Source organism: Bos javanicus, chromosome 3 (genome assembly GCF_032452875.1).
Source record: "Bos javanicus breed banteng chromosome 3, ARS-OSU_banteng_1.0, whole genome shotgun sequence".
In the NCBI taxonomy this organism is placed as follows: Eukaryota; Metazoa; Chordata; class Mammalia; order Artiodactyla; family Bovidae; genus Bos; species Bos javanicus.
Genome location: NC_083870.1, coordinates 110,208,612 through 110,234,660, shown reverse-complemented (window position 1 = coordinate 110,234,660; position 26,049 = coordinate 110,208,612). Strand labels below are relative to the sequence as shown.

At 41.9% G+C, this 26,049-nt stretch overlaps 1 protein-coding gene across 5 annotated transcripts in view; it reads left to right on the top strand.

Annotated features, from left to right (window-relative positions):
- The first annotated feature begins 2,237 nt into the window (after positions 1-2,237).
- The window catches only part of LOC133244857 (protein argonaute-4), a 38,002-nt gene continuing 14,190 nt past the window's right edge, over positions 2,238-26,049 (top strand). Inside the window, exons 1-12 of one of the 5 annotated variants that reach the window (XM_061412543.1) lie at positions 2,238-2,649; positions 8,869-9,034; positions 14,658-14,778; positions 17,484-17,665; positions 17,840-17,976; positions 18,067-18,201; positions 19,135-19,222; positions 22,496-22,643; positions 22,889-23,008; positions 23,131-23,259; positions 23,444-23,577; positions 24,693-24,877. In XM_061412543.1, coding sequence (XP_061268527.1) covers positions 2,631-2,649; positions 8,869-9,034; positions 14,658-14,778; positions 17,484-17,665; positions 17,840-17,976; positions 18,067-18,201; positions 19,135-19,222; positions 22,496-22,643; positions 22,889-23,008; positions 23,131-23,259; positions 23,444-23,577; positions 24,693-24,877 — 1,564 coding nt within the window. In that variant the 5' untranslated portion in view covers positions 2,238-2,630. Of the gene's footprint in view, positions 2,650-2,691; positions 9,035-14,657; positions 14,779-17,483; positions 17,666-17,839; positions 17,977-18,066; positions 18,202-19,134; positions 19,223-22,495; positions 22,644-22,888; positions 23,009-23,130; positions 23,260-23,443; positions 23,578-24,692; positions 24,878-26,049 lie in introns of those variants that run through there. The other 4 variants (XM_061412542.1, XM_061412545.1, XM_061412544.1 and 1 more) reach the window with 4 other exon arrangements.

The window sequence follows — 26,049 nt, the reverse complement described above, 5'->3', positions numbered from 1 at the left end:
GAGTGGGGGGGGGGATAAGTGGGGACGTGGCAAATAGATTGTCAATTCTACACTCATCCCCCACCCTGTCCTGTAAATGTGTGTGGTGTGGGAGAATGAGCAGGCACCATCAGAGAGAGCTGAGGGGGAAGTGGTATTCTGGGGCACAGCTTCTTCTCAGCCACAGCAGGAAGTGGAAGGACAGCTTGTCAAACATACTGAGGTTTAGGGGAGTTTAGTGACTATAGAACTTTGGGTTTGGGGGTTCAGTCAGAAGGGTCTTCAGAAAGGGGGCAGTAGTTGCCTGAAAGGGAGTGAGTTTGGGAAGAATGTAGATCCTCACAGCAGTCAAGAATGACAGGGTGAGAGACTGAGGGACTGAGGCACTGCAGTCCAGACTATGCCCAAGTACATTGCATACTCTGAGGTTTCTGAGGCTATTTTCAGTACAGGAAACAAGCTATGTTCTCTGCTCAGCATACCAAATAGAATATGGCAGGAAATTTGTTAGGAAGTGAGAGGGGGAAAGTCAGTCTCAAACCAGGCTGGAAGCTACCAGCACTATGTGAAAGGCAAAAATTTAGCCTGGAGTGAAGGGAAGGGAGGTGGCTATTAGATTTAACTCAAAACTTGACCTTTAGTCGGTTTTCCTTACCCTCTTAACTGTCTACTACTCTGTTCGTTTAGTGAGTACTTATTCCCCTTCAAACTTTCTGACCCCTATCATAGTTTTCAGTTAATATATGGCTTAACAGAGAAGCACCATGGTGCTATGGAAAGAACTTGGAGTATGGTATCAACAGACTAGGGTCTAGTGACTTGATTAAAAGTCTCAGTTCTATAGTCAACCAGGGATGGAATCAGTCAGCACTAGACCTCAGGATTTAGAACTCCAATTTTTCCATGCTTCTCAGCTGTATCATGTATTGCAGAGCCTGACTTTCTTAGCTTCCCTGAGGTGCAGTTTCCTCATCTGTACAAATACTTTCCTTAATAATACCTACCTTACAGGTGGTTGAGAAGACTAAATGACATGTGAAGCCCATAACACAGTGCCTGGCCATGGTGTGTCCTGAATATTTGTTTAGATCATTTTTATCATACAAAAATTTCTTGGCTCTATGGCTGCACATTGTAGATGCTCAAATGACTATATCACTACACATGTTATGGGATGGATTGTGCCCCCAAAGAATTCACACACCATTAAACTCCTAAGTCCCATTACTTCAGAATTCACTGTATTTGGAGAGAGAGTCTTTAGAGAGAGAGGTAATTAAAGTAAAATGAAATCTGTAAGGTGTGCCTTAATCCAGAGTGACTGACGTCCTTACGAGAAGAGGACATAGACTGTATATAGAGGAAAAACCATGAGAAAACACAGGGAGAAGAAGACACCATCTATATGCCAAAGAGAGAGCTCTCAGAAGAAACCAATGGATCTTGGATGTTTATCCTCTATAACTGCAATAAAATTACTTTTGGTTGTTTAAAACACTCGGTCCTTGATACTTTGTAATGTCAGCTCTAGCAAAGGAATACAAGAGATACACATTGTACCTTTTTAACTGGTAGCGGGAGCGCTGCCTTATTCTGAAGACTAGAAACTGCTTTTGTCCTATGTTCTCCAACTCAAAGTCCCAACTGAAAGTCCCAGATGCTGGGTCTACTGGGCTGACCATGGAGCTGGGAATTGCTCCTTTGACTCTTGGCTGCCATCGTGAAGTCATCCAAGAAAGCAAAACTTTTCTCTCTGAAGTGGCTGGTGACTTGCTGAGCAGAGGGCATAGTCAACGAGAGAATGCATCATTATCATAGTCCATTCCGGTGGTACTTTCGGCTACAAGAGTCGGGAAGGGCACCTAGGGGTACACTCTTGGATGAAGAAATAGAAGGAAATTGCTGCGTCCGTGTGACCTCGGTGTTCTCAGTCCCAGGACAGTGGAGAAAGAGGAGACAGAAGAGAAAGAAGTGGTCCGAGGTGGGAGGAAGGAGGAGAGGTGTCCGATGTGAATCTCAAGACACTTTCCACCGACGAAAGTGCAGAGCTGTGTCCTGATCAGCGGAGTCTGGAATGGCGACCTTTCTCCGGCCACCGGGTGTTGGGAGACTCTGGGTGGATAGTGCGTAGGCCCCCCCCGGAGCCCCGCGGGAGAAGGCCTCCCGGGGCCACAAGGCTGTGCGGGCGGGCGCGCGCGCCTCCGACAAGTCCTCGGGGCTCTGCCCTCCTCGGGCGCGCGCCCGCGCCCTCCCCACCCCGCCTCTGCCCCACGCCGGGCTGGGTGGACCTGGCGTCCCGGGCCGCGCACGCCCCCTCCGTGAGCCGGGACCCCGGGCCGCGCGCGCCCCGCGCCCCGTGCCCCCTCCCCGCCCGGCGGTCGCGCGCGCTGGCTCCCGCTCCCGCTCCCGCTGGCAGCCGCGGCTGCGGCGGGGATTGTTTTTGTTGTCGCTGAGGCCGGAAGAGCCGCTGGAGCCGGGTCCCTGTCCCCGGGCCGGGCGCCGCCGCCGCCCCTTGCCCAGTGCCCGCGTCTCCGCGGCGCACCCCGAGCGCCAACATTCCGGAGATCAAGCGTTACGCGGCGGCGGCGGCGGCGGCGGGGCCCGGAGCGGGAGGCGCCGGGGACCGGGGCGAGGCGGCCCCCGCCGCCGCCATGGAAGCGCTGGGACCGGGTGAGGAGCGCGCTCGAGCCGGGACCCGGACCGGACCCCGGGAAGCCTGGGCGGGCGGGACGGCTGGCCGCTCCGGGTGGCCCGGATCGGTTCGTGCGTACCTGGGTTGGGCCGTCAGGCCTGGGGGAACGGGGCCGTGCCTCACTGCACAAGGCGGAGGGAGCTGACCCCGGCCTCGGGAGGCGGGCGGCGGGGGGACGGGTTCCGCGCCCCAGCCTGGAGAGATGAGCCAGTTCTCTAGGTCTAAGGAGGGGGAGGCCCAGGAAGGTGACCCACGCCCCTAGGTAGAAGGGAGAGCTGACCCAGCCTCAGGGAGGTGGTTTGTGCTCCAGGGTGGAGGCGAGGCCAGTCTGGGTCACAGAAGGAACGACTGTGCCAGGTACGCAGCGGGGGCCTGGCCCGGACCGGACCGGGAAGGACTCCACCACCAGGGATATTTTGGCTTGGGGCCGCACCCCTATTTTTCTTTGCCTTGGCAGACAGTCCAGAGCCGTCAGATAAGGAAGAAGAACTTCCCCTAAACACTTCTCCTTTGCCCTGAAGGCAAGGGGCAAAGTGCCCACCCTTTCTCAAAGGCCCTGAAGTCTCGAGGAATATGTATCTATGCCTGTGTCTACCTGTCATTCTGCGCAGCAGACCCGCAGTGGTCTGTCCTAGCGCCTCCGTGACAGGCGAGTTACCCACCGGCGACTCCAGCTCAAGCTTTAATGCCCTGAGTATCTTCTAATTGGGTTAGAACTAGTTGTGAGGATCAAATGAAGGAGAAAGTGCTTTTGAAACTGTAATTCCTCGTTGTTATGAATGGCTTCTGGTTATCTCCCCAACTTTGCCCAAAGTAGAAGAACTATTCCAGGTTGTAACAAATGCCCTGCAGGTTGAAGTCTGGAGCTCCCACTTGGAATCCCAAGTTTCTAATGTAGGTCAGGGTTTAGGGGGTCTGTGTTAGAATTAACTTTAATATTATGCCTTATCTACATAGTTGACTTAGTTGTAGAGCATTTCGTTTTTTTAGTGCATAGAAAACTCAGTTTACCATTTGAGTTTGAAAACTTTGAAGGTGTGTTTACCTAAAACTTGTTTACATGGCTGAATGATCCAACTCCACCTTTATTTGCTGCTTAGAGTATTTTTTAAAGGACTTCATAGTCAAATTTCATATGCCTCTGAAAAATAAATTGGTTTTGTCACATTAATATTATTTGATAAACCTCAATGTGAGTATTACACTGGGTTATTTCAGCTACATTCCCAGCTAAAAGCAGGATCTGGTCTTTAGGAATGTAACAGACTTCTGTTCAAATCCAATCTAGCAATTTAATAGTTGTATAACCTTGGGCAAATTATTTAATTCCTTTGAACTTTCATTTCCTCATCTATAAAATGAGGGTAGTAATAATTATGTCCTGCAAGATTGCTGTGAGAATGAAATAAGGTAATGTATGTGAGAAGTCTTGTAGATACTAATGCATTGAAAATACTCAACAAATGTTTCTTTCCTCCCTCCCCTGTTAGTAGGTCATAATTGAGTCAACTGTTGGCTTTATGAGCTGATATTGAAAGAGGCTTTGTAACTGTATACAAACTAAATTTCACAGAAAAGATCAATCTGGTGGTGTTAGGAACATCCCAGGGACTTTCTTTTTGTTTTTAGCTTTTGCGGGTTTGAGGGCTTATCAGTTCACCCAGGATTATGGAAAATTAATTCTCACTAACCACATTTACAAGACACTAATGAAAGAGCCAACACAGATCTTTTCTGTTGGTTGGAATATTTTCTTGCCTGCTGTCTAGCAAACTCCATTTTTGGTGTCACAGTACCTTGGAAACCCAATTAATAACAAGAAGCTGCTTGTTGAGCATAGAATCAGAGCAAAGGGAGTTGCTAGTCTTGTGGGATATTTCATCCAGGCCAAGAACCTGGAGAAGCTTTCTTGCTTCTTTGTTGAAGCACATAGATCTGTTGCACTGTTCCCTCCTCACTTGAATAATCACTGAAGCATGTTTAGTCTTGCTCTGCTCTCTCTCACCCAGTTTCAATTTCTAACAACAACTAGGAAGTTTTAGATTAGATTACCATTTATTTTGTTTATATTAATAGTAGGGCTTCCCTACTGCCTCAGTGGTAAAGAATCTGCCTGCAATGCAGGAGACCCATGTTCGATCCCTGGGTTGGGAAGGTCCCCTGGAGGATGAAATGGCAACCCACTCCAGGATTCTTTCCTGGAGAATCCCATGGACAGAGGAGCCTGGCGGGCTACAGTCCATGGGGTCACAAAAGAGTTGGACATGATGAGTAACTAACATTGTCATATTAATAGTGCATGCGTGCTCAGTTGTGTCCGACTCTGCAACACCATGGATTGTCCATAGAATTCTCTCGACAAAGATACTGAAATGGTTTGCCATTTCCTACTCCAGGGGATCTTCCCCACCCAGGGATTGAACCCAATGTGGAATTGAACCCACATTTCTTATGTCTCCTGCATTGACAGGTGGATTCTTTACCAGTGTGCTAACATTTATTTTTTACAGTGCTTTACAGTTTGGAAAATGCTTTCTTAGCTGTTAGTTCATTTGATCCTCTGTGAGGTAGGTAAGGAAGGTATTATCCCCATTTTACAGATGAGGTTCAGAGAGCGTAAGTGACTATATCTGGGGCTCAAGGCTAAATGATAAGGATGAGTCTGGATCACCTGGCTTCTAGTCTAATGCCCTCCTCTTCTGTTAAGCTGACTTCATCCAGTCTGTGTTGAGTTACCTTTTTGGAAGATGTAATTCTCAGATTTTGTCACTAAGTTCTTGAGATGCTCCCAACATGAGGACCTTTGAGGAATAACTGTAACATTTATATACAAATGCAGTCATAATAGCTAACACATATCGAGTGCTTACCATTATGAGGCACTGTGTTAAGCCTTTTGGGCTTCCCATGTGGCGCTCGGGGTAAAGAACCCGTCTGCCAACACAGGAGCCTAAAGAGACGTGGGTTCCATCCCTGGGTTGAAGATCCCCTGGAGGAGGGCGTGACAACCCACTCCAGTATTCTTGCCTGGAGAATCCCATGGACAGAGGAACCTGGCAGGCTACAGTCCATGCAGCATGGCTGCTGCTGCTGCTAAGTCACTTCAGTCGTGTCTGACTCTGTGCGACTCCATAGATGGCAGCCCACCAGGCTCCCCCATCCCTGGGATTCTCCAGGCAAGAACACTGGAGTGGGTTGCCATTCCCTTCTCCAATGCGTGAAAGTGAAAAGTGAGCGTGAAGTCACTCAGTTGTGGCCGACCCTCAGCAACCCCATGGACTGCAGCCTTCCAGGCTCCTCCGTCCATGGGATTTTCCAGGCAAGAGTACTGGAGTGAGGTGTCATTGCCTTCTCTGATGCAGCATGGCACATCAAGCCTTTTATGTACATCACCTGATGAGATCCTCACAATAGCCTTATGAGATAGGTGCTATTATTATCATAACTCTTCCATTTTATAGATAAGGAAACTGATTGGCTAAGAAACTGGCCCTAGGTCATGCAGTTAGGGAGTGGTAAAACCAAGGTTGAAACCCAGGCAGTTTGGTTCCAGACTTTATTTCTTCAGAAGTTGCTTGATAAATTCAAAGAAACCAGCTTTGGGGATGGAAAAGTTTAGAATATATTTTTCTAAATAAATCTTCTAAACTTATTAAAAGGAATGATCACTCACTTTCTAACTTTTCTCTCTTGCCATGGAAAAGAAACACACTATTTGCTTTTCTCCACTTCTTAATCCCTTTCCTTCATTTACTCTGCCTTCATTTACTCTGTCTCTTTAAAGAGCATCAAGTACTTCTGAGAGGTATAAATGCCATAGGATTGTGAAATATACTGAAGAAGAAAAAGCCCTGAACTGGGAGTTAGGAGACCTAGATTCTAGTTGTGATTTAAAATCCAAGTCATATGTCCTTGGGCAAGTCATTTGATCCAGATTTTTGTTTGTAAATTTCTATCATAAAGCTGGATTTGTGATACAGTGACTGCTTAAATGTATCTTGGAATATGCAAGGCTGACTTACCTATATGATTTAGTTGGGTGAATTCAGTATACCTGTCCACCTCTGATGTTATTTATTATCTACTTCTTACATTGTTTATAAATGCTTTATCACACCCAGAGTAGATCCCCTTGTTCACTAGAAATGGAACTCAACTCCAAGAAATAGTTTTTAGTATAAATTATGTGCTTTTGTTTTAATGAAAAATAATCCTTTAATTTTAGAAATGACTAGATTTATGTTTCGTTTCTATCTGAAACTGCTACAGAGATTATTAGTACTGTTCAGTTCAGCATTCATTGAATTCCTACAATGTGCTCATCATTGAATTAGGTTTTAAGATAACTTTGAATTGGAAGTCCATTTTTTCTAAAGGTTACAGTCTAGTGAAGGAAACAGTAATTTAACAAGTTGTTTCTAGATACTTGTCCCACGTGTTCCCTATACAAAGGATCTTGGGGACACAGAAGATGCATCCTCTAGCCTAGGAGAGTCTGGAAAAGCTTTCCAAGGAGGTTGCACTTGACCAGAGTTTTGAAGGACGAGTATAATTCACAGAAAGAATGAACAGTGAATTTAATACATGAAAAGATTTTCAGTATTTTAGGAATTAGTGTGTGGTGATCCGTCAACACAAATTTCATTGAAGTGTTTGCTTTGATTTTCCTAAGTGATATTGGACCAGAACAGCTTCTTACTTCAAAGTGTTCTCTCCTTGGTGAATTGTCTTTGTTCCTGGTAAAATACCATTGCAACAAGAGAACCTGTTGTAACTTTCCTTTGTAAGTTCAGCTCACTTTACTCAACACTTATTCATAGCAGAAAAAGTGTTTATTTTTTGGACCAGTGTCTATTTGACAATATCATCAGAAAGGAATAAGGTTTTCTGTAGACAGATATTTCCCAGACTGTTTCCTTAAACCCTAATTTACTGACTATTAATAGATGTTTGATTTTAAAAACAGAGAAAGAGTTGTGTGTGTGTGCATGTGTGTGTGTTCTGGGGAAAAATAAGTCAGGTAAATGATAAATTAAACAAGCTTATTTATTACATGACTTGTTAGAGAATTTAATGTGATAATATATATATTGGAGTTTTAAGAAGGGAAGAGAATATGTAGGGTTTTTTTAGCTGATGGAAACCTTTCTTTTTTTATAGAATATCTTGTAAACCATCAATAGAATAATTTGGAATGACTGCTCTATCTAGACCAGGGTTTCTCAGCCTCAGTACTATTCGATACTTTGGACTGAATACTTCTATATTTTGGGGGGCTGTCGTGTGCATTGCCAGTATCATCCCCCAATTCGTGACAACCAAGAAGGTCTCCATATATTTGGCAAATGTTTACTGGGGGACAAAAGCTCCCCCAAGTTGAGAACTGCTGGTCTAGACTGTCAGTTCCTTGAAGGCAGAGGTTCTATCTTTTTCTTGAATCTACAGTACAGCTTAGACATGGAATAAATGAATAAATGTTTGTTGAAGAAATAAACTAAATCTTATGGTCAGGAAATATCAGATTGTCCAGATTTTTAAAATATCAGGTTATAAGGAAGAAAGTAGCCTCATTGGTATTGTTTCACTATCCAAATTAGCAATTAAATTGATAAAGATAGCTGCTGTTTAATCTCTGACAGTCTGTACAAAACTATAACAATCAAGCTAATTTGTGGAGGATTAATGGATCATCTCCAGCATGAACTGATGATGGCCTCCAGAGTTTAGAGATGATTTTATTTTAAAATGCATACAATTTTGTAAGCCTAGCTGTAGATCTACTGATACTGATAAAAGGTTTTAGACAGTAGAGTGCATCTGAGAGTTCATCATATTGTATCTACTATTGACATCCCCCTTATTCAAAATAATAGCAGCATGGAAAAAATATTTAGAAATCTAGAGAATCTTAGGCCAAAAAGCTTTTGACATAACTTTTTATATCGGAGTATGTTCAGTGAAGTATAAGATCACAGTAATTGTAGCTGTTTTTGTTTTGTTTTGGCTGGGCTGCACAGCTTGTGGGAACTTAGTTCCCTGACCAGGGACTGAACCTGGGTCCTGGGCATTGTCAGTGCAGAGTCCTAACTGCTGGACTGCCAGGGGATTCCCAACTGTAGCTATCATCATCATCATGATGAAGGGAATATTATCCTTCACAAACAATAGTACATCAAATAATCTTTCAATCTCTTCAGGACCTCCAGCCAGCCTGTTTCAGCCACCTCGTCGTCCTGGCCTTGGAACTGTCGGAAAACCCATTCGACTGTTAGCCAACCATTTCCAGGTTCAGATTCCCAAAATAGATGTGTATCACTATGATGTGGATATTAAACCAGAAAAACGGCCTCGTAGAGTCAACAGGTAAGGATTAAAAAGAATAGACTTCTATATGTATTTAAATACACATAGTTTATTTATTATGAATCATCTTGTTCTCTAAACTCTTTTAACATGTAAGCTTTGTTTTTCCCTAAGACAGTGAGTTTCTTGATAGCAGATATGCTATCTCATACTTGGTTCTCCTTCATAGATGCTAGCAGAGTACTGGACATATCATCCTTCAGTCAGTAAATAATGAATGAAGAATTGTCCCTCTTTCACTGTCCAAAGGTAGCATAAATTTATAAGAAGTAGATGAAACCATTGATATCCATGGAAAATAGAACTATCTGGAAATTCAAATTTTATTATTAAGTGTTGGCATTGGACATGAGAAAAATGTAAGTGTAAAGACAGAAGAATCATCTTGGGGTATTGAAGAAATTAAACTCAGAGAGAAGCTCTGTTTAATTCTAGCATTATCCAAGAGGGGTCTAGATAGGATGATTTAAGTATTGTGGTCTGTATAACAGGAATTTACCAAGGGTGAAGATATAGCCCTATAACAGATCTTATTCTAGTGTGCTGAGATCACTCACTTTCCTTGTCTCTGTTTCTTCACTGATACTCAGACAGTCATTAATATTATAGTTCTTGCCTTTTCAAGAATACTTTTACTGTCAAGTGAAATATTTTTTTGTGGCTTGATTTTTTTCTCATTGTAGATCAATTTTTTGGCTTTCTGGTATAGTTCAGTCTCATGTAAGCCTTTAATTGTTTGACTGTTGTATAACTGAAACCAACAGTAATAGAAGTGATAGTAATGGCTAATATTGATTCATTCAACATATAGTGCTCATTGTATGTCAGGCATTGTTCTGTGTCCTGGGAATATAACATGAAAAAACAGGCAACAGTTCCTACCCTCGAAGAACTTATGCTATAACGGGGGGAAAGTCCAAAAATAAATGAATAAACAAATAAAACATATTATTGCTAGCTGATGATAACTTCTATGAAGAAAAATAAAACAAGGATGGAAGGTACAGATTGAGGATGGGCCATTGATTTTATGTGTGTGTGTATGTATAGATACATACATATGGTATATATGTATATTGTAAATATGTATCTCTTAAGACAGTAAAGAGGCTACCTGCAATGCGGGAGACCTGGGTTCAATCCCTGGGTCAGGAAGATCCCCTGGAGGTGGGCATGGCAACCCACTCCAGTATTCTTGCCTGGAGAATCCCCATGGACAGAGTAGCCTGGCGGGCTACAGTCCATGGGGTCGCAAAGAGTTGGACATGACTGAGCGAGTAAGCATGTATATGTGTTGCACATATATTATGTAAGAGGTGTGCATGCATGCATGTGTGTATATATGTATGTGCATATTATATGTACATGTAATATACACACAATATGTGTGTGTGTGTGTGTGTGTATGTATGTTATAATAGTGTAGTTAGGGAAAGTCTCACTGAAAAGTGACATTTGAGGAGAAACCTAGAGGAGGTGAGGGATAGCTCCTTGAACAGAACCCCAGGCAGAGGTAGCAGCTTGCGTGGTGTATTCAAGGAATAGCAGATAAAGCCTGTATTGCTGGAGTAAGTGAGGGGGAGAGTGATAGAGAAACTCCTAAGGGCCTTATCAAGCAGAGTCTTGTAGGTCGTCCTAGGCCTTTAGCGCTTACTCTGATTAGATGGGTTTTGAGTAGACATTTGATATGACTAACTTAGATTTTGAATGGTGGATCGTTCTGGCTGCTGTGTTCCAGATGGAGCCTGGCAGTTAAGGCTGAAAAGCCAAGAAATCAATTAGGAAGCTCTTGTAATGATTCAAGTGAAAAGGGATGGTGACTTTAACCTGGGTTGTAAAAGAGATGGTGATAAGAAGTGGTCAGAGTCTACAAATATTTTAAAGGTGGTGTCAGCAACATCTGTTGATGGATTAAAGGTGAGGTATGAAAGAAATGAATCATGGCTAATTCCAGGGGTTTTGTCCTGAGCAGAGGGAAAGATGGAGTTGCCATGTATCGAAATGGAGAAAACTATGGGAGAGGCAACAGGGGTGGCAGGTCAGGGGAGCTGTAGTTTTTGAAATGCTATGATTGAGATGTCTGCTAGACATCCCAGTGGAGACCTCAAGCAGGAAGTTGAATAAATGAGGTTGGGGCCATCATCAGGGGCCAGGTTACAGGCTGGAGACAGACATTTGAGAGTCATCAGCATATTGATGGTAAAACCATGAGACTGGGTGAGATCATGTAGGAAGTGAGTGTGGTTAAAGAAAGTGAGACTCCAAGACTGAGTCTTGAGGTAACAGTGCTTGCAAACTGGGGAGATGAGGAAGAATCAGCAAAGGAGACTGGTGGCATGGAGAGAGGCCACTGGGATGAAAGAAAACCAGGGCAGAGTGAGGAGGCAAGGGAAGAACCTATTTTAAGCTGAAAGAATTGATCATCTAATGTTCAAGGAGCATTTAATTTTGCAATGTGGGGCTCACTGGGAACCTTGATAAGAGTAGTTTTGAAGGAGAAAAAGCCTCATGAGAGAAGATTGAAGAGAAAATGGAGACAAGCAGTTAGAGACAACTTTGTCAAGAGACTGACGCAGTGGGAAGCAGAGAAATGTACTGCTCAGATGAGGAGGAAGGGTCAAATTTCAGTGTTTTTAAGATGAGAGAAATTATAGATATTTATATGCTTAAGAGAATAATTCAGTAGAGTGGAAAATTTTGATGATTCAAGAGAAATGAAGATTCCTGGAGTTATATCCTTGAGCACTGGTTAACAGCCATTTAGTCCTTTTGTTTTATTAAGAGAGTCCTTTAAAAAAAATGTTTGTGTTAGTTGCTCAGTTGTGTCCAACTCTTTTGCAACCCCATTGACTGTAGCCCGCCAGGCTTCTCTGTCCATGTAATTCTCCAGGCAAGAATACTGGAGAGGGTTGCCATCTCCTTTTCCAGGGGATCTTCCCTGGCCCAGGGATTGAGCCCAGGTCTCCCACATTGCAGGCAGATTACCCACTGAGCCACCAGGGAAGCCCCCTTTTTAAAAAATACTGATTTTTATTTATTTATTTGGCTGCACCGGGTCTTAACTGTGGCACGTGAGATCTTCGTTGCGGCATGCACACTCTTAGTTGTGCAAACTCTTAGTTGTGAACGTGGAATCTAGTTCCCTGACCACGGATTGAACCCAGGCCCCCTGCATTGGGAACGCTAAGTCTTAGCCACTGGATCACCAGGGAAGTCCCGCAGCCATATAGTCTCGTCCAAAACATCCATAAGATATTTGGTCCACGTCAAAAGGTCCCTGAAATTTGGTCCTATTCAAAACCTCTGTGAACATATTCAGCCCATGCCAGATTTTTGTTTTGGACAGAGCTGAATATGAAGGCCCTCTTGATGTGGACCAAATGTTTCACGGATGTTTTGGACCAAATGTCCTGCAAGGAGCAGGCTTATTGCATGACAAGCACTGTTCTTGTCTATGTGTACTTATTCACTTAATATGATGATTTTTGTGGTGGGCTTTATGATTATTGTAATCCTACAAATGAAGAAATAGATGTGAGAGAGCAAGTAACTTGTCCAAGGTCATACAACTCTGCCATTTAATCCTTGTGTGACCAGGGGCAAGTTACTTGCCATTCTGAATTCTTATTTTTTTCTCTTTGAGAAAAATTATTGCACTGCTTGTCTCACAGGTTGTTGTGAAAATTAAGTGAGAATAGAGGTGAAAATATGTTTTCTTACTGTAAAATTTTATGATTATATTTGAAGAATGTAAGATAAGAAATTACCCTCTCAGTCTGAAAATATACTATTCTTAAGTCAACTTTTTAAAATTGGGAATGTATGAAACTATATTTCTCCATCAGTTTTTTGCAATTGCATGACTTAGTTTGAAAAAATATGACTTTCCCACAGATTTCGTTTGTGGTAGTGTTAATGCCTTAGCCTTTTGTGTGTTGTTGTTTAGTTGCTAAGTCATGTCAGATTCTTAGTGACCACACAGACTGTAGCCTACCAGGCTCCTCTGTCCATGGGATGTCCCAGGCAAGAATACTGGAGAGGGTTGCCATTTCCTTCTGCAGGGCATCTTCTCCATCCCAGTGATCTAACCTGTGTCTCTTGCATTGGCAGGTGGATTCTTTACTGCTAAGCCACTAGGGAAGCCCCAGTGCCTTAGCCAGTTGTGATTTATTTTGACTTTTAAGATACAATTCACACACATGGGCTCACTAATATTGGTGAGACATAGCACCTGATTTTTCATTGACTTTAGCATTCCAAAGTCTCACAGATTCACTTTTATCTATCTTAAACAGTAGATTCTAGTTTCCCCACATCTGCATTAGTCTTAGATCCTGCATACAGTGTGATCTGGTGTATATGACAAAACACTGTTCATGTTTGATTGAGAGAAACGCTTTCATTCTAAAAAGAAAGAAACTACACTAGTAATGGAATGGGGATATTTTATGGGAGGAGGAAATTTTATGATGTTCCCTTCTTTATACTACTTGGAAGCAATTTGGCATATAATACGACATTAGAAGGACTAAAGCTGAAGCTTCACTACTTTTGGCTACCTAATGCGAAGAGCCAACTCGTTGGAAAAGACCCTGATGCTTGGAAAGGTTGAAGGCAGGAGGAGAAGGGGACAACAGAGGATGAGATGGTTGGGTGGCATCACTGACCCAGTGGACATGAGTCTGAGCAAGTTCCAAGAGATAGCAAAGGACAGGGAAGCCTAGTGGGCTGCAGTCATGGGGTCGCAAAGAGTCGGACATGACTGAGTGACTTCACTTTCACTTTTCACTTTCATACCTTGGAGAAGGAAATGGCAACCCACTCCAGTGTTCTTGCCTGGAGAATCCCAGGGACGAGGGGAGCCTGGTGGGCTGCTGCCTGTGGGGTCGCACAGTCAGACACGACTGAAGCGACTTAGCAGCAGCAGCACTAGTCAAAGGAGTTGCCTTAGTCTGTTGACTATGATGCATCTTAGATTTATTGATCCTCAGATGTCTGCCCACTCTTTTTTCCAAAACCAGTGTACTTGAATAAGGATGCATATTTGATAACGAATGTATTATCATTCAGTTATGAACATGCCAAATTTAGATACCTAAGATAGGTTACTCTTATAAGGTTCTATTTATCATAGGAGAGGATTTTCGAAAGCAAGAATTTGAGAAGGTGCTGCAAATTTTCTTCTTTCCTTTTATTCCTTCCTTTTGTGTTGTCATCCCATGACTGCTTTTGTTCACTTGCTTTTTTTTTTTTTTTAATTATTTGAATCTGTAACTTTAACTCTTGCTTTTTCCAAAGAATTTTGATCCTCATATTCCAGGCAGAACTGGCCTGGGTCATCTTTTTCTTTTTTTGTTCTGAGCCATTTTTAAACTCTTTATTGACTTTGTTACAGTATTGCTGGCATCTTAGCTCCCCAACCAGGAATCGAACCCATACCCTCTGGGTTGGGTTCTCCAGGAACCCAAGTCTCAAGACTTCTCCAGGAAGTCTTAACTGCTGGACCACCAGGGAGGTCCTCCAAGGAGTTTTGACCCGAATTTAGATAATTAAGGTATAGTGATAGTTTCCTGTTCACCACCATTTCTCAGAGCTAACCTCCACTGTCTCCATTACTGTTAAGGGAGGTAGTAGATACAATGGTGCGGCACTTCAAGATGCAGATATTTGGTGATCGGCAGCCTGGCTATGATGGCAAAAGAAACATGTACACAGCACATCCACTGCCAATTGGACGGGATAGGGTAAGTGTTAACAGCAAGAAATGTTTATTAGACCTAGGTCATTTAGTAGTAATTACATAGGACAAAGATGTTTCCCTTTCTAATGACAATTCAATTCTTAAAGCTGTTTCTCATGGTGATGATAGAATTTGTTATTCTGTACATATTCTCTTGTTTTTTAATTAATCAATAATTGACTGTTAGAATTTAGGTTGATTATTTCCACAAACTGTGGGAAATTCTTAAAGAGATGGGAATACCAGACCACCTGACCTGCCTCCTGAGAAATCTGTATGCAGGTCAAGAAGCAACAGTTAGAACTGGACATAGAACAACAGACTGGTTCCAAATCAGGAAAGGAGTACGTCAAGGTTGTATATCGTCACCCTACTTATTTAACTTATATGCAGAGTATATCATGCAAAATGCCAGGCTGGATGAAGCACAAGCTGGAATCAAGATTGCCAGGAGAAATATCAATAACCTCAGATTTGCAGATGACACCACCCTTACGGCAGAAAACGAAGAACTAAAGAGCTTCTTGATGAAAGAGAAAGAGGAGAGTGAAAAAGTTGGCTTAAAACTCAACATTCATAAAACTAAGATCCTGGCATCTGGTCCCATCACTTAATGGCAAATAGATGGGGAAACAATGGAAACAATGCCAGACTTTGTTTTGGGGGGCTCCAAGATCACTGCAGATGGTGACTGCAGACATGAAATTAAAAGATGCTTACTCCTTGGAAGAAACATTATGACCAACCTAGACAGCATATTAAAAAGCAGAGATATTACTTTGCCGACAAAGGTCCGTCTAGTCAAAGCTATGGATTTTCCAGTAGTCATGTATGGATGTGAGAGTTGGACTATAAAGAAAGCTGAGCACTGAAGAATTGATGCTTTTGAACTGTGGTGTTGGAGAAGACTCTTGAGAGTCCCTTGGACTGCAAGGAGATCCAACCAGTCCATCCTAAAGGAGATCAGTCCTGAATATTCATTGGAAGGACTGATGTTGAAGCTGAAACTCCAATACTTTGGCCACCTGATGCGAAGAACCGACTCATTGGAAAAGACCCTGATGCTGGGAAAGATAGGTGGGAGGAGAAGGGGACGACAGAGGATGAGATGGTTGGATGGCATCACTGACTCTATGGACATGAGTTTGAATAAGCTCCGGGAGTTGCTGATGGACAAGGAAGCCTGGCGTGCTGCAGTCCATGGGGTTGCAAAGAGTCAGATAACGACTGAGATACTGAACTGAACTAATTTCATCTTTACATATGTTCCCACTTTCTCACAGTGTGAAAGTGCCACCTGAATCTGAACAGTAGAATTTTTATTACTTGTAAATTATTGTGTAACACTCACTTATGAAAGTATTTATAATACCACAATAACTTTTTAAGACATTTGCTCTTAAAATTTAAAAGCAATACATAATTATATACTCGTTATAAGTGTATTCAGACAGTCTAGAAATGCTATGGTTTCCTGCTTCCCCACCTGCTCGAATCCTCAATCCCTTTTCATTTTCCGAGGAAACTACTATAATAGTCCGGTGTGTGTCCCTTCAGGTACTTTTATGTGCATTAGCTATTTACACATGCTTGCTGTTGTTGTTGTTTAGTCGCTAAGAGGTGTCTCACTCTTCTGCGACCCCATGGGCTGTAGCCCGCCAAGCTCCTCTGTCCGTGGGGTCTCCCAGCCAAGAATACTGGAGTAGGTTGCCATTTCCTTCTCCAGGGGATAGTCCTGGCCCAGGGATCAAACCTGTTTCCTGCATTGCAGGTGGATTCTTTACCCCTGAGCCACCAGGGAAGCCCATTTCTGCATGTTTATATATATTATTATTTGTTTGCATATTGTTCTGTGATTTATTTTTTCATCTTTCACTTAACAATATATCTGGGAGATATTTCCATCTACCTTACTTAAAAAATTTTTTTTATTGTGGTTAAATAATATATAACATAAAATTTACTATTTTAACCATTCTTAAGTGTACAATTCTGGAGAAGGCAATGGCACCCCACTCCAGCACTCTTGCCTAGAAAATCCCATGGACGGTGGAGCCTGGTGGGCCGCAGTCCATGGGGTTGCTAAGAGTCAGACACAACTGAGCGACTTCACTTTCACTTTTCCCTTTCATGCATTGGAGAAGGAAATGGCAACCCACTCCAGTGTTCTTGCCTGGAGAATCCCAGGGACAGGGGAGCCTCATGGGCTGCTGTCTATGGGGTCGCACAGAGTCAGACACGACTGAAGTGACTACAATTCAGTGGCATTAAATATATTCATATTATTATGCAACCATGACCACTATCCATCTGTAGAACTTTTCATCATCCCAAACTGAAACTCTGTACGCATTAAACAGCAACTCCCTATTTCCTCCTCCCCTATGTCTGGTAACCACTGTTCTAGTCTTTATTAATTTTTTTCTAGGTACCTCATATAAGAGGAATCATACAATATTTGTCATTTTATGTCTGGCTATTTCACTTAGCATAATGTTTTTAAGGTTCATCTATGTTGTAGCATCTACTTTATTTTTAACTATTATATAATATTCAATATTAAATTATCCCCCTACTGATGGAGCATAGGTTGTTTCCAATGTTTAGCAATTACAGAAAGTGTTAGATATCCTTATAGGTATACTATATTGACTATTCCTGGGGTCTCTCAGCCTTTGTAAATGTGTCTGTATATGTATTTTTCCTTAGGTTGATATGGAAGTGACCCTTCCAGGTGAGGGTAAAGACCAAACCTTTAAAGTGTCTGTTCAGTGGGTATCAGTTGTGAGCCTTCAGTTACTTTTAGAAGCTTTGGCCGGGCACTTGAATGAAGTCCCAGATGACTCAGTTCAAGCACTTGATGTTATCACAAGACACCTTCCCTCCATGAGGTTAGTTTGAATTCTTTGCCACAAATGTCAGACTTTTGTTGGTAGGTTGCATTGGTGCCCATGACTTCTGCATAAGTCATAGTTCAAACTTGGTTTCAGTTTGCAAAGTTGAGAGTGAAATGAAAGATCCTTTCAAGTTTTTATTGTGAAACATGCAAATTCTTGTTTCTTCAGGTACACTCCAGTGGGTCGCTCCTTTTTCTCACCTCCTGAAGGTTACTACCACCCTCTGGGAGGGGGCAGGGAGGTTTGGTTTGGCTTTCATCAGTCCGTGAGACCTGCCATGTGGAATATGATGCTCAATATTGATGGTAGGATGGAACTCCGTTACCATTTACTCTTTGGGCTGGTTTTTTGGTCTTTTCCCTTTCCCTGAAGCTAAGTATCCTTCTCTGTTTTAGTATCTGCAACTGCTTTCTACCGGGCTCAGCCTATCATTGAGTTCATGTGTGAGGTTTTAGACATTCAGAACATCAATGAACAAACCAAACCTCTAACAGACTCCCAGCGTGTCAAGTTTACCAAAGAAATCAGAGGTAGGTATTTGCATCATTGTGGTCTTGGTCAGGCAGCTCAGTGTGGTCCAAGGAGCACTGTCTTACAGATGGAAGCCCAGACACCCCTGGGCTTAGTGTATTCATCTCTAAGGTAAAAATAATAATATGAATCTTGTAAGGTTGCTGTGAGAATTAAATGCAACTGGGTGTATAAACTTCTAGCACATGTCAGGCACTTAGTAACTGTTACTTTTAGTTACTTGAAAACCTCTATTTTAATAAAACGGAAGGACTGAAATGTCTCATGGGCGCCCACTCCTTCTGTGATCTTCCCCCAGTGTTCTCTGATTGGGGCAGAGATGGATACCCCTGGTGCTCGCCTGTGTGTGTGTGTGTGGGCATGTGTGTGTTTCCCCAGGTGTCTAACTTCACATGCTGTTCTTGCTCCCCTTCCCCCATCCCTCATCTCTCTGCATTCCCCTGTGTCTTCCTTCTATGCTCTGGGGTTCAGGGTGGCCCTCCTCCTGGCTTCCTGAAGAAGCCTAGAGAAGGATCAGGATGAGTGAGTCTCAGATTTCTCAGATTAATACAATAATACAAGTTTGTTTATCCTCAGAATTTCTTTGCTTCTTTACTTGTTAGCTATCTTCTCTCATTATACCATAAGCTTCATTAGGGCTACCTCTAGGTCTAAGACTAAGTAAGCACTAAATCATTATTGATGCATGATATATATTTATTGAATGAAGTAATACATTTAAGTAGGATGCTAGTCTTCACTCATCTGGGTTCTAATTTTTTCTGCTTGGCTGAGGCTTTTTTGGCTATGCATGATGAAATTGTTCCCATATGTTTGCAAACTTTGTCTTGTACAATGTCATGCCTTCCTGAAGAAAACCTTCAAATCTTTTTTTTTTGTGGTCACTATGATTTTAATTACTACTGATGTTTTGATGTTTTTTTTAACTTCAGGTCTGAAAGTTGAGGTGACCCATTGTGGACAGATGAAACGAAAATATCGAGTGTGTAATGTGACGAGACGGCCAGCCAGTCATCAAACGTATGTTCAGTTCAGTTCAGTTGCTCAGTCGTGTCCAACTCTTTTCGACCCCATGAATCGCAGCATGCTAGGCCTCCCTGTCCATCACCAACTCCCGGACTTCACTCAGACTCACGTCCATTGAGTCAGTGATGCCATCCAGCCATCTCATCCTCTGTCGTCCCCTTCTCCTCCTGCCCCCAATCCCTCCCAGCATCAGAGTCTTTTCCAATGAGTCAACTCCTCACATGAGGTGGCCAAAGTACTGGAGTTTCAGCTTCAGCATCATTCCTTCCAAAGAAATCCCAGGGCTGATCTCCTTCAGAATGGACTGGTTGGATCTCCTTGCAGTCCAAGGGACTCTCAAGAGTCTTCTCCAACACCACAGTTCAAAAGCATCAATTCTCTGGCGCTCAGCCTTCTTCACAGTCCAATTCTCACATCCATACATGACCACAGGAAAAACCATAGCCTTGACTAGACGGACCTTAGTTGGCAAAGTAATGTCTCTTCTTTTGAATATGGTATAGGTTGGTCATAACTTTCCTCCCAAGGAGTAAGTGTCTTTTAATTTCATGGCTGCAGTCACCATCTGCAGTGATTTTGGAGCCCAAAAAATAAAGTCTGACACTGTTTCCACTGTTTCCCCATCTATTTCCTATGAAGTGATGGGACCAGATGCTATGTTAACCACATCTAAAATTGTACCATTACATTTTTTGTATCGAAGGAAGCTACTATAATAATTTGAGAAATTGGTATCCCATTTTAGCGCTAGTGGTAAAGAACCCACCTGCCAATGCAGGAGACACAAGAGTCATGGGTTCGATCCCTGGGCCAGGAAGATCCCCTGAATGAGGGCATGACAGCCCTCTCCAGAAGAATTCCATGGATAGAGGAGCCTGGAAGGCTACAATCCAAAGGGTCACAAAGAGTCAGACACAACTGAAATGACTTAGCAAGCACACACACATTATAATTAAAAAACTCACCCAGATCTTCATTTTAAACACCAAAGCTTTTAAAGAGCTTTTAAATGTTTTTCATAGAAATACTAATAAAATGTTTTCCTTGCCTTTAAAGTATGCTGAACATAGATCAACTTTCATATAATGATGCAGAGTCATCATTATAAACATCATTTATTCTAGTGTTGTAATTCTCAATGCATGGCCCAAAAGGATCTATTAAGAACTGTATGTCATAAAAGCTGTCATGGGAAGATATATATTGCTTTGAGTTTTATGTGGATTTTTCTCCCCCCTTTTGTAGCTAACTGTCATTTCTTCCAGCTGTCAGTGTGTATGGCATGCCTCCAGCAGCAGATTCATTTATCCTTCCTCAATTTCATTTTTCTAATCACCTAACTTCTAATCCACTGTGAAATGTGCCTAATGAGAAAATATATATGAAAGTGCTTTTAAAATTACCACATATGTAAGTTTTATTCTTGTAATCAAGATCATTAAACTCATGTCTGGCATAAATATAAATATTGGCTTTTCTAAGAGCATGAACTTAACTATATTAACTTTACATTATTTTACATACTTACTAAGAAGACTTTTTCAAACAAGTGTAATCAAAATCACCTGCATGACTTTGCTCTAGATAACTGAAATTTTAGAGTGGCCTCTAGATAAATGTAGTATATCAATTCAGTCTGATTTGAATACATTCTTCAGTATGAATTCATGTACACGTCACATGAATTTCTTGAGTTATAAAGTGGTATTCTATTTATTTTTCGTGTTATACCATTGAATATATTCTCTAGGGAAAATAAAAGTCAATATAGCATTTGTTATAGTGACAGATTATAGCATTTGTGTTTTGTTTTTTTTTTTTTTACATCCTGTCTTTTTTCATTATTTAATTACTGCATGTTACTCTATAAGAATGGGCTTCCCTGGTGGCTCAGAGGTAAAGAATCTGGTTGCAATACAGGAGACCTGGGTTTGATCCCTGGGTTGGGAAGATCCCCTGGAGGAGGGTTTGCCACCCACTCCAGTATTCTTGCCTGGAGAATTTCATGGACAGAGCAGCCTGACGGGCTGCAGTCCATGTGGTCGCAAAGAGTCAGACACAACTGAGTGACTAAGCACAGCACAGCACTCCTGATAAGAATAATTAAACTTATAGAACTATATAATTTTTGCTTAAAAATTAAAAGCACATAGATTTAAATATCACATAGATGATCCTCACTGCATTATTACTTCATGGGACATTAACAGTTAAAAAACAAGATTAAAGGTATTATTGTGCCAAGTTGTTTGAGATAATTTGTCTCCTGGAAGAGCCAAATAAGGAGTCTCTTAAATCACATTCTCCAGTTTGTATCAAGTATCTTGACATGGTCTCAGGTTCATGTATTTGGTTTTATGGCCTCCAAATCCACATATATTTGTCCTGGTTTGGGGATCTAAAAATGTGACCCCAGTAACTATGCTGCACTCATTTTACCAGAAGTTCTCTTAGCAATTAAAACTCATATGTGGATGGTCCAGGACCTTATTTGCATTTACTCATCTCTAAGAGGATAAGGCAATGGCACCCCACTCCAGTACTCTTGCCTGGAAAATCCCATGGACGGAGGAGCCTGGTAGGCTGCAGTCCATGGGGTCGCTAAGAGTCAGACACGACTAAGGGACTTCACTTTGACTTTTCCCTTTCATGCATTGGAGGGGGAAATGGCAACCCACTCCAGTGTTCTTGCCTGGGGAATCCCATGGACAGAGCAGCCTGGTGGGCTGCCTTCTATGGGGTCACACGGAGTCGGACATGACTGAAACAACTTAGCAGCAGCAGCATCTGTAAGAAGTCAGCAAGAGGGACTTGCTGGTGGTCCAGTGGTTAAGACTCCATGCTCCCAATGCAGGGGGCCCAGGTTTGATCCCTGGTCAGGGAATTGCATGCTGCAACTAAGACCAGTGCAGCAAAAAAAAAAAAAAAAAGCCAGCAAGAGATTGTATTTATATTGATAAGTGTTAACGGACCTTTAGTGAATCTGTATTTTCTGGTTCTGCAGCTTCTTCTTAATATAAGTTCTTTTTCCATTTTAATTAAATTTTTTTCTCATCCTAGCTTCAACAAACATGGAAAATTCCAACACAATCGCTGTCTTGATTAAATACTAAGATGGCTTAAGTGAAAATGGCTAAATAAAGATTGACCTTTGTTTTTTAAGTGACTGGTCAAGGTAGAAAATGTTAGTAGGCTTTTGTTTGCTTGCTTGTTTAAAAAAAAAAAAAGAGCATGAAGAAATTTCTAAAAAGATATTCTCTCTTATAGTTTTCCCTTACAGTTAGAAAATGGTCAAGCTATGGAATGTACAGTAGCTCAATATTTTAAGCAGAAGTACAATCTGCAGCTGAAATACCCCCATCTTCCCTGTCTCCAAGTGGGACAAGAACAAAAGCATACATACTTGCCACTTGAGGTAAGCTAAACTAAATTTTCTTTTCCAGTCTGCCAATCTCTTGAATGTGTGCTTGTGTGTTTTCAAGTCATGTTCTAAACTAGTGATAGAATATAATATTAATCTCTGAAGTATTTTGGATGGGTAACTTCACCTTATAGCAGAATTTTCATTTGTTTGGAAATGGAAGATGTAAGCTGCACTTCAGCAAATATTAAGATACAGAAGCCCAAGACACAAACTAATTCCTCTTTGCCTCTTGATAGGTTTGTAATATAGTGGCAGGACAGCGATGTATAAAGAAGCTCACAGACAATCAGACTTCCACGATGATCAAGGCCACAGCAAGATCTGCTCCTGACCGACAGGAAGAAATCAGTAGACTGGTCAGTAAGGCATGGTCTTTAAGATAAGCTAGCTTTCAGATTAAAAAAAGAAGCAATAGAAAATGCCGGATGGGACACAGTTACTCTTTGGTTTTATATATGCAGGCTTTCCTGTTCTTTAGGTGAAGAGTAACAGCACGGTGGGTGGACCTGACCCATACCTTAAAGAATTTGGTGTTGTTGTCCACAACGACATGACAGAGCTCACAGGCAGGGTTCTTCCAGCACCAATGCTGCAGTACGGGGGCCGGGTAAGCCTTTGTTTTGTTCAGCAAGTTTCTTCCAGCAATACCACACTGAATTGACCCATTGCTTTGCTCATTGCTGCTTTTTGTCTTTTGACTAATATCAAATAGAGTTCTACGTATCCTCTCATCAACTTTAAAATGGACTTAGATTGTAATGTCTTTTCTCTTTTGTTTGTTTGTTTTAAAGAATAAAACTGTAGCCACACCCAACCAGGGTGTCTGGGACATGCGAGGAAAGCAGTTTTATGCTGGCATTGAAATTAAAGTTTGGGCAGTTGCTTGTTTTGCGCCTCAGAAACAATGTAGGGAAGATTTACTAAAGTGAGTATCTTCATATTTTCAGCTTAGTAATATCCCTTGCAGATATGAAAATACCATCTTTATGTGAACGTGCTGTGTACACTGGCACTGAATCCCTGACTCCTATAGTGACACCATCTGGCTATAGGAAAAAGACATTGTTCTTATAATGAATTGCAAACTTGGGAATTACCTTGAGAATCTGACTCAGCTTCCTACATTTAGAGCAGAAATCTATGACTAACAAGGTTGAAGTGGTGCTGATTGGCAATTTCTTGAGTTCTTAGTGAAGCTTCCTTTGGGGTTAATTGTATCTTTCCAGCTAAGATAAAAACTAGTTCATTTTTAATCATTGTAATTAACTAGGGAGCTTGTCTTACTGCAAGGTCACTGATTCAGATCTTTGGTTCACATCTTACAGATGCAGTTATCTATATAAAGGAAGTTAGTGACAAGGGTGGAAAACTTACCACAGGAAAAGTGAACTAGGGTGAAAGAAAGGAATCCTACAAAATGTTGGCAAATGCACAAAAGAAATTATCCTGAAAACTTTATTACATAGACTGGAGTAACTTCTCAAATCTAAAATTTAAAACTTGACTGTGAATTTTGCTTTTTCTTAAAATGATGTTTTCTTTGGCATTGTTACGGAATCAAATCTGTTATGAGTTTGAATATAATCCTAAATATGGTGATTTTGTGACAGAGTGTTTCAGTGTTCTCAATTGAACACAAGTTTACCCAGCTATTCTTGTACCTGGCTTGCCAAAATACACGTTACCTGAAATTTTGACCTTGCTTTTATCTTTGATCCTGAATCACTGACTTGAACGTTTAAAGAAATTCTTTGAATAGAAATGCTATTCTAGGCCCTGAGGCCCAGCTGAGGCATAATTTTTTTTAAATTCCAAATGATAATCTGATAGTTTAGGAATACAGAATCTTCTGCATTATAATTGCAGCGATAGAACTTCTAGGCTGTTTTTGGCAACCATTTAAAGATGGGCTTTTTTTGTTTGTTTGTTAATAATTTTGGCTAAAAATTTACAGAACTGAAAGAAATATCTTAGAGGGAGCTAAATGCTAAGAATGTGCCCTGAAATGAAAGCACTGTGCCACCGGTTGTATTTTAACAGGAGTTTCACGGACCAGCTCCGTAAAATCTCTAAGGATGCAGGAATGCCCATCCAGGGTCAGCCATGTTTTTGCAAGTACGCACAAGGTGCCGACAGCGTGGAGCCCATGTTTAAACACCTGAAAATGACGTATGTGGGCCTACAACTTATAGTGGTTATCTTGCCTGGGAAGACGCCAGTATATGGTATGGACCCCTTTAATGTTGAATGAGGGATGATTTCAAGTAATTGGTGTAGCATTCAGGATAAACTAGGCTATGCTGCAGTCTAAAACAACCCCAAACTCTCAGTGGCTCAAAACAACAAAGGTTTTTTTTTGCTCTTGCTGTGTGTCCATTGAAGGTAAATTACAGCCTCTGCTCCATGTCATCATATCATTTTCACTCTGGAACCCAGTCTCTGTTTGGAATGTTGCTGGCCCCAAGGCAGAGAGAAAAGAACTCTGGAGATCTGCTTTTTTTTTTTTTTTTTTTAACACAGAAAGCCTGGGGAGGTTTTTATTTATTTTGTGTTTTTTTTGTGGGGGAGTTGTTTTGGCTACACCCCGAGGCATTTGTGGTCTTTGTTCGACCAGGGTTCAGACTCACGCTCCCTGCATTGGAAGCGAGGAGTCAACCATCCAACCAACAGAGAAGTCTCTGGAGGGTTCTTAACTTCTGCAGTTTCTTGGCCACAGCCAACTATATGGCCCACCCGACCTGGGATAGGGGGCAGAAAATGCAGTGGGAATGAGGGCAGTACAAGTCTACCATAGCCCCCAAAGTAGGGAGAACTAGAATGTCTGGTGAGAAGCACTTAGGAGTGTCAGGATGGGGGAGCCTACCACTTCCAGAACAGGAACTGCTTAGTTTGTATCTCTTATAAGAGGAATGATACAAATTTCTTTTGGCTATCATCTAAGCAAAGGCTTTGGAGACTACATAGACCAGCAATTTGAACTTTATAAAATGTCTTCAGCTCTCTGTATATTTGTATCTTTTGTTAGCTTCTCTTTTTCTGTCCTGTTTAGAGCAGGGAGGGGGGTGGAGGAAGGAAAAGAATCCCTTAAAATTCAAAGGGCTGGTGTGTGTACTAAGGAGGGGGAGCTGGGGAGATAAATTTCTTCGCCCAGACCAGTCCTGTGAGAAAAGGAACCTCAACAGACTTTTGAGTGAGTGGTGGCAGGCAGCATGGTGGAACAGAGGAAGTGGGCCGGCTTCCAGGCCTGCAGGAGAGAAGGGAAGGGAGAGGACTTATCCAAAAAAAAGAATTGCCCTCGGGGTTTAGCAGATAAAATGACCACATGTGAAAAGCTGGTAGCACAATGTACAATATATGGTAGGCACTCTGTGGAAGTTAATATGTAGGAGTTTCCCCC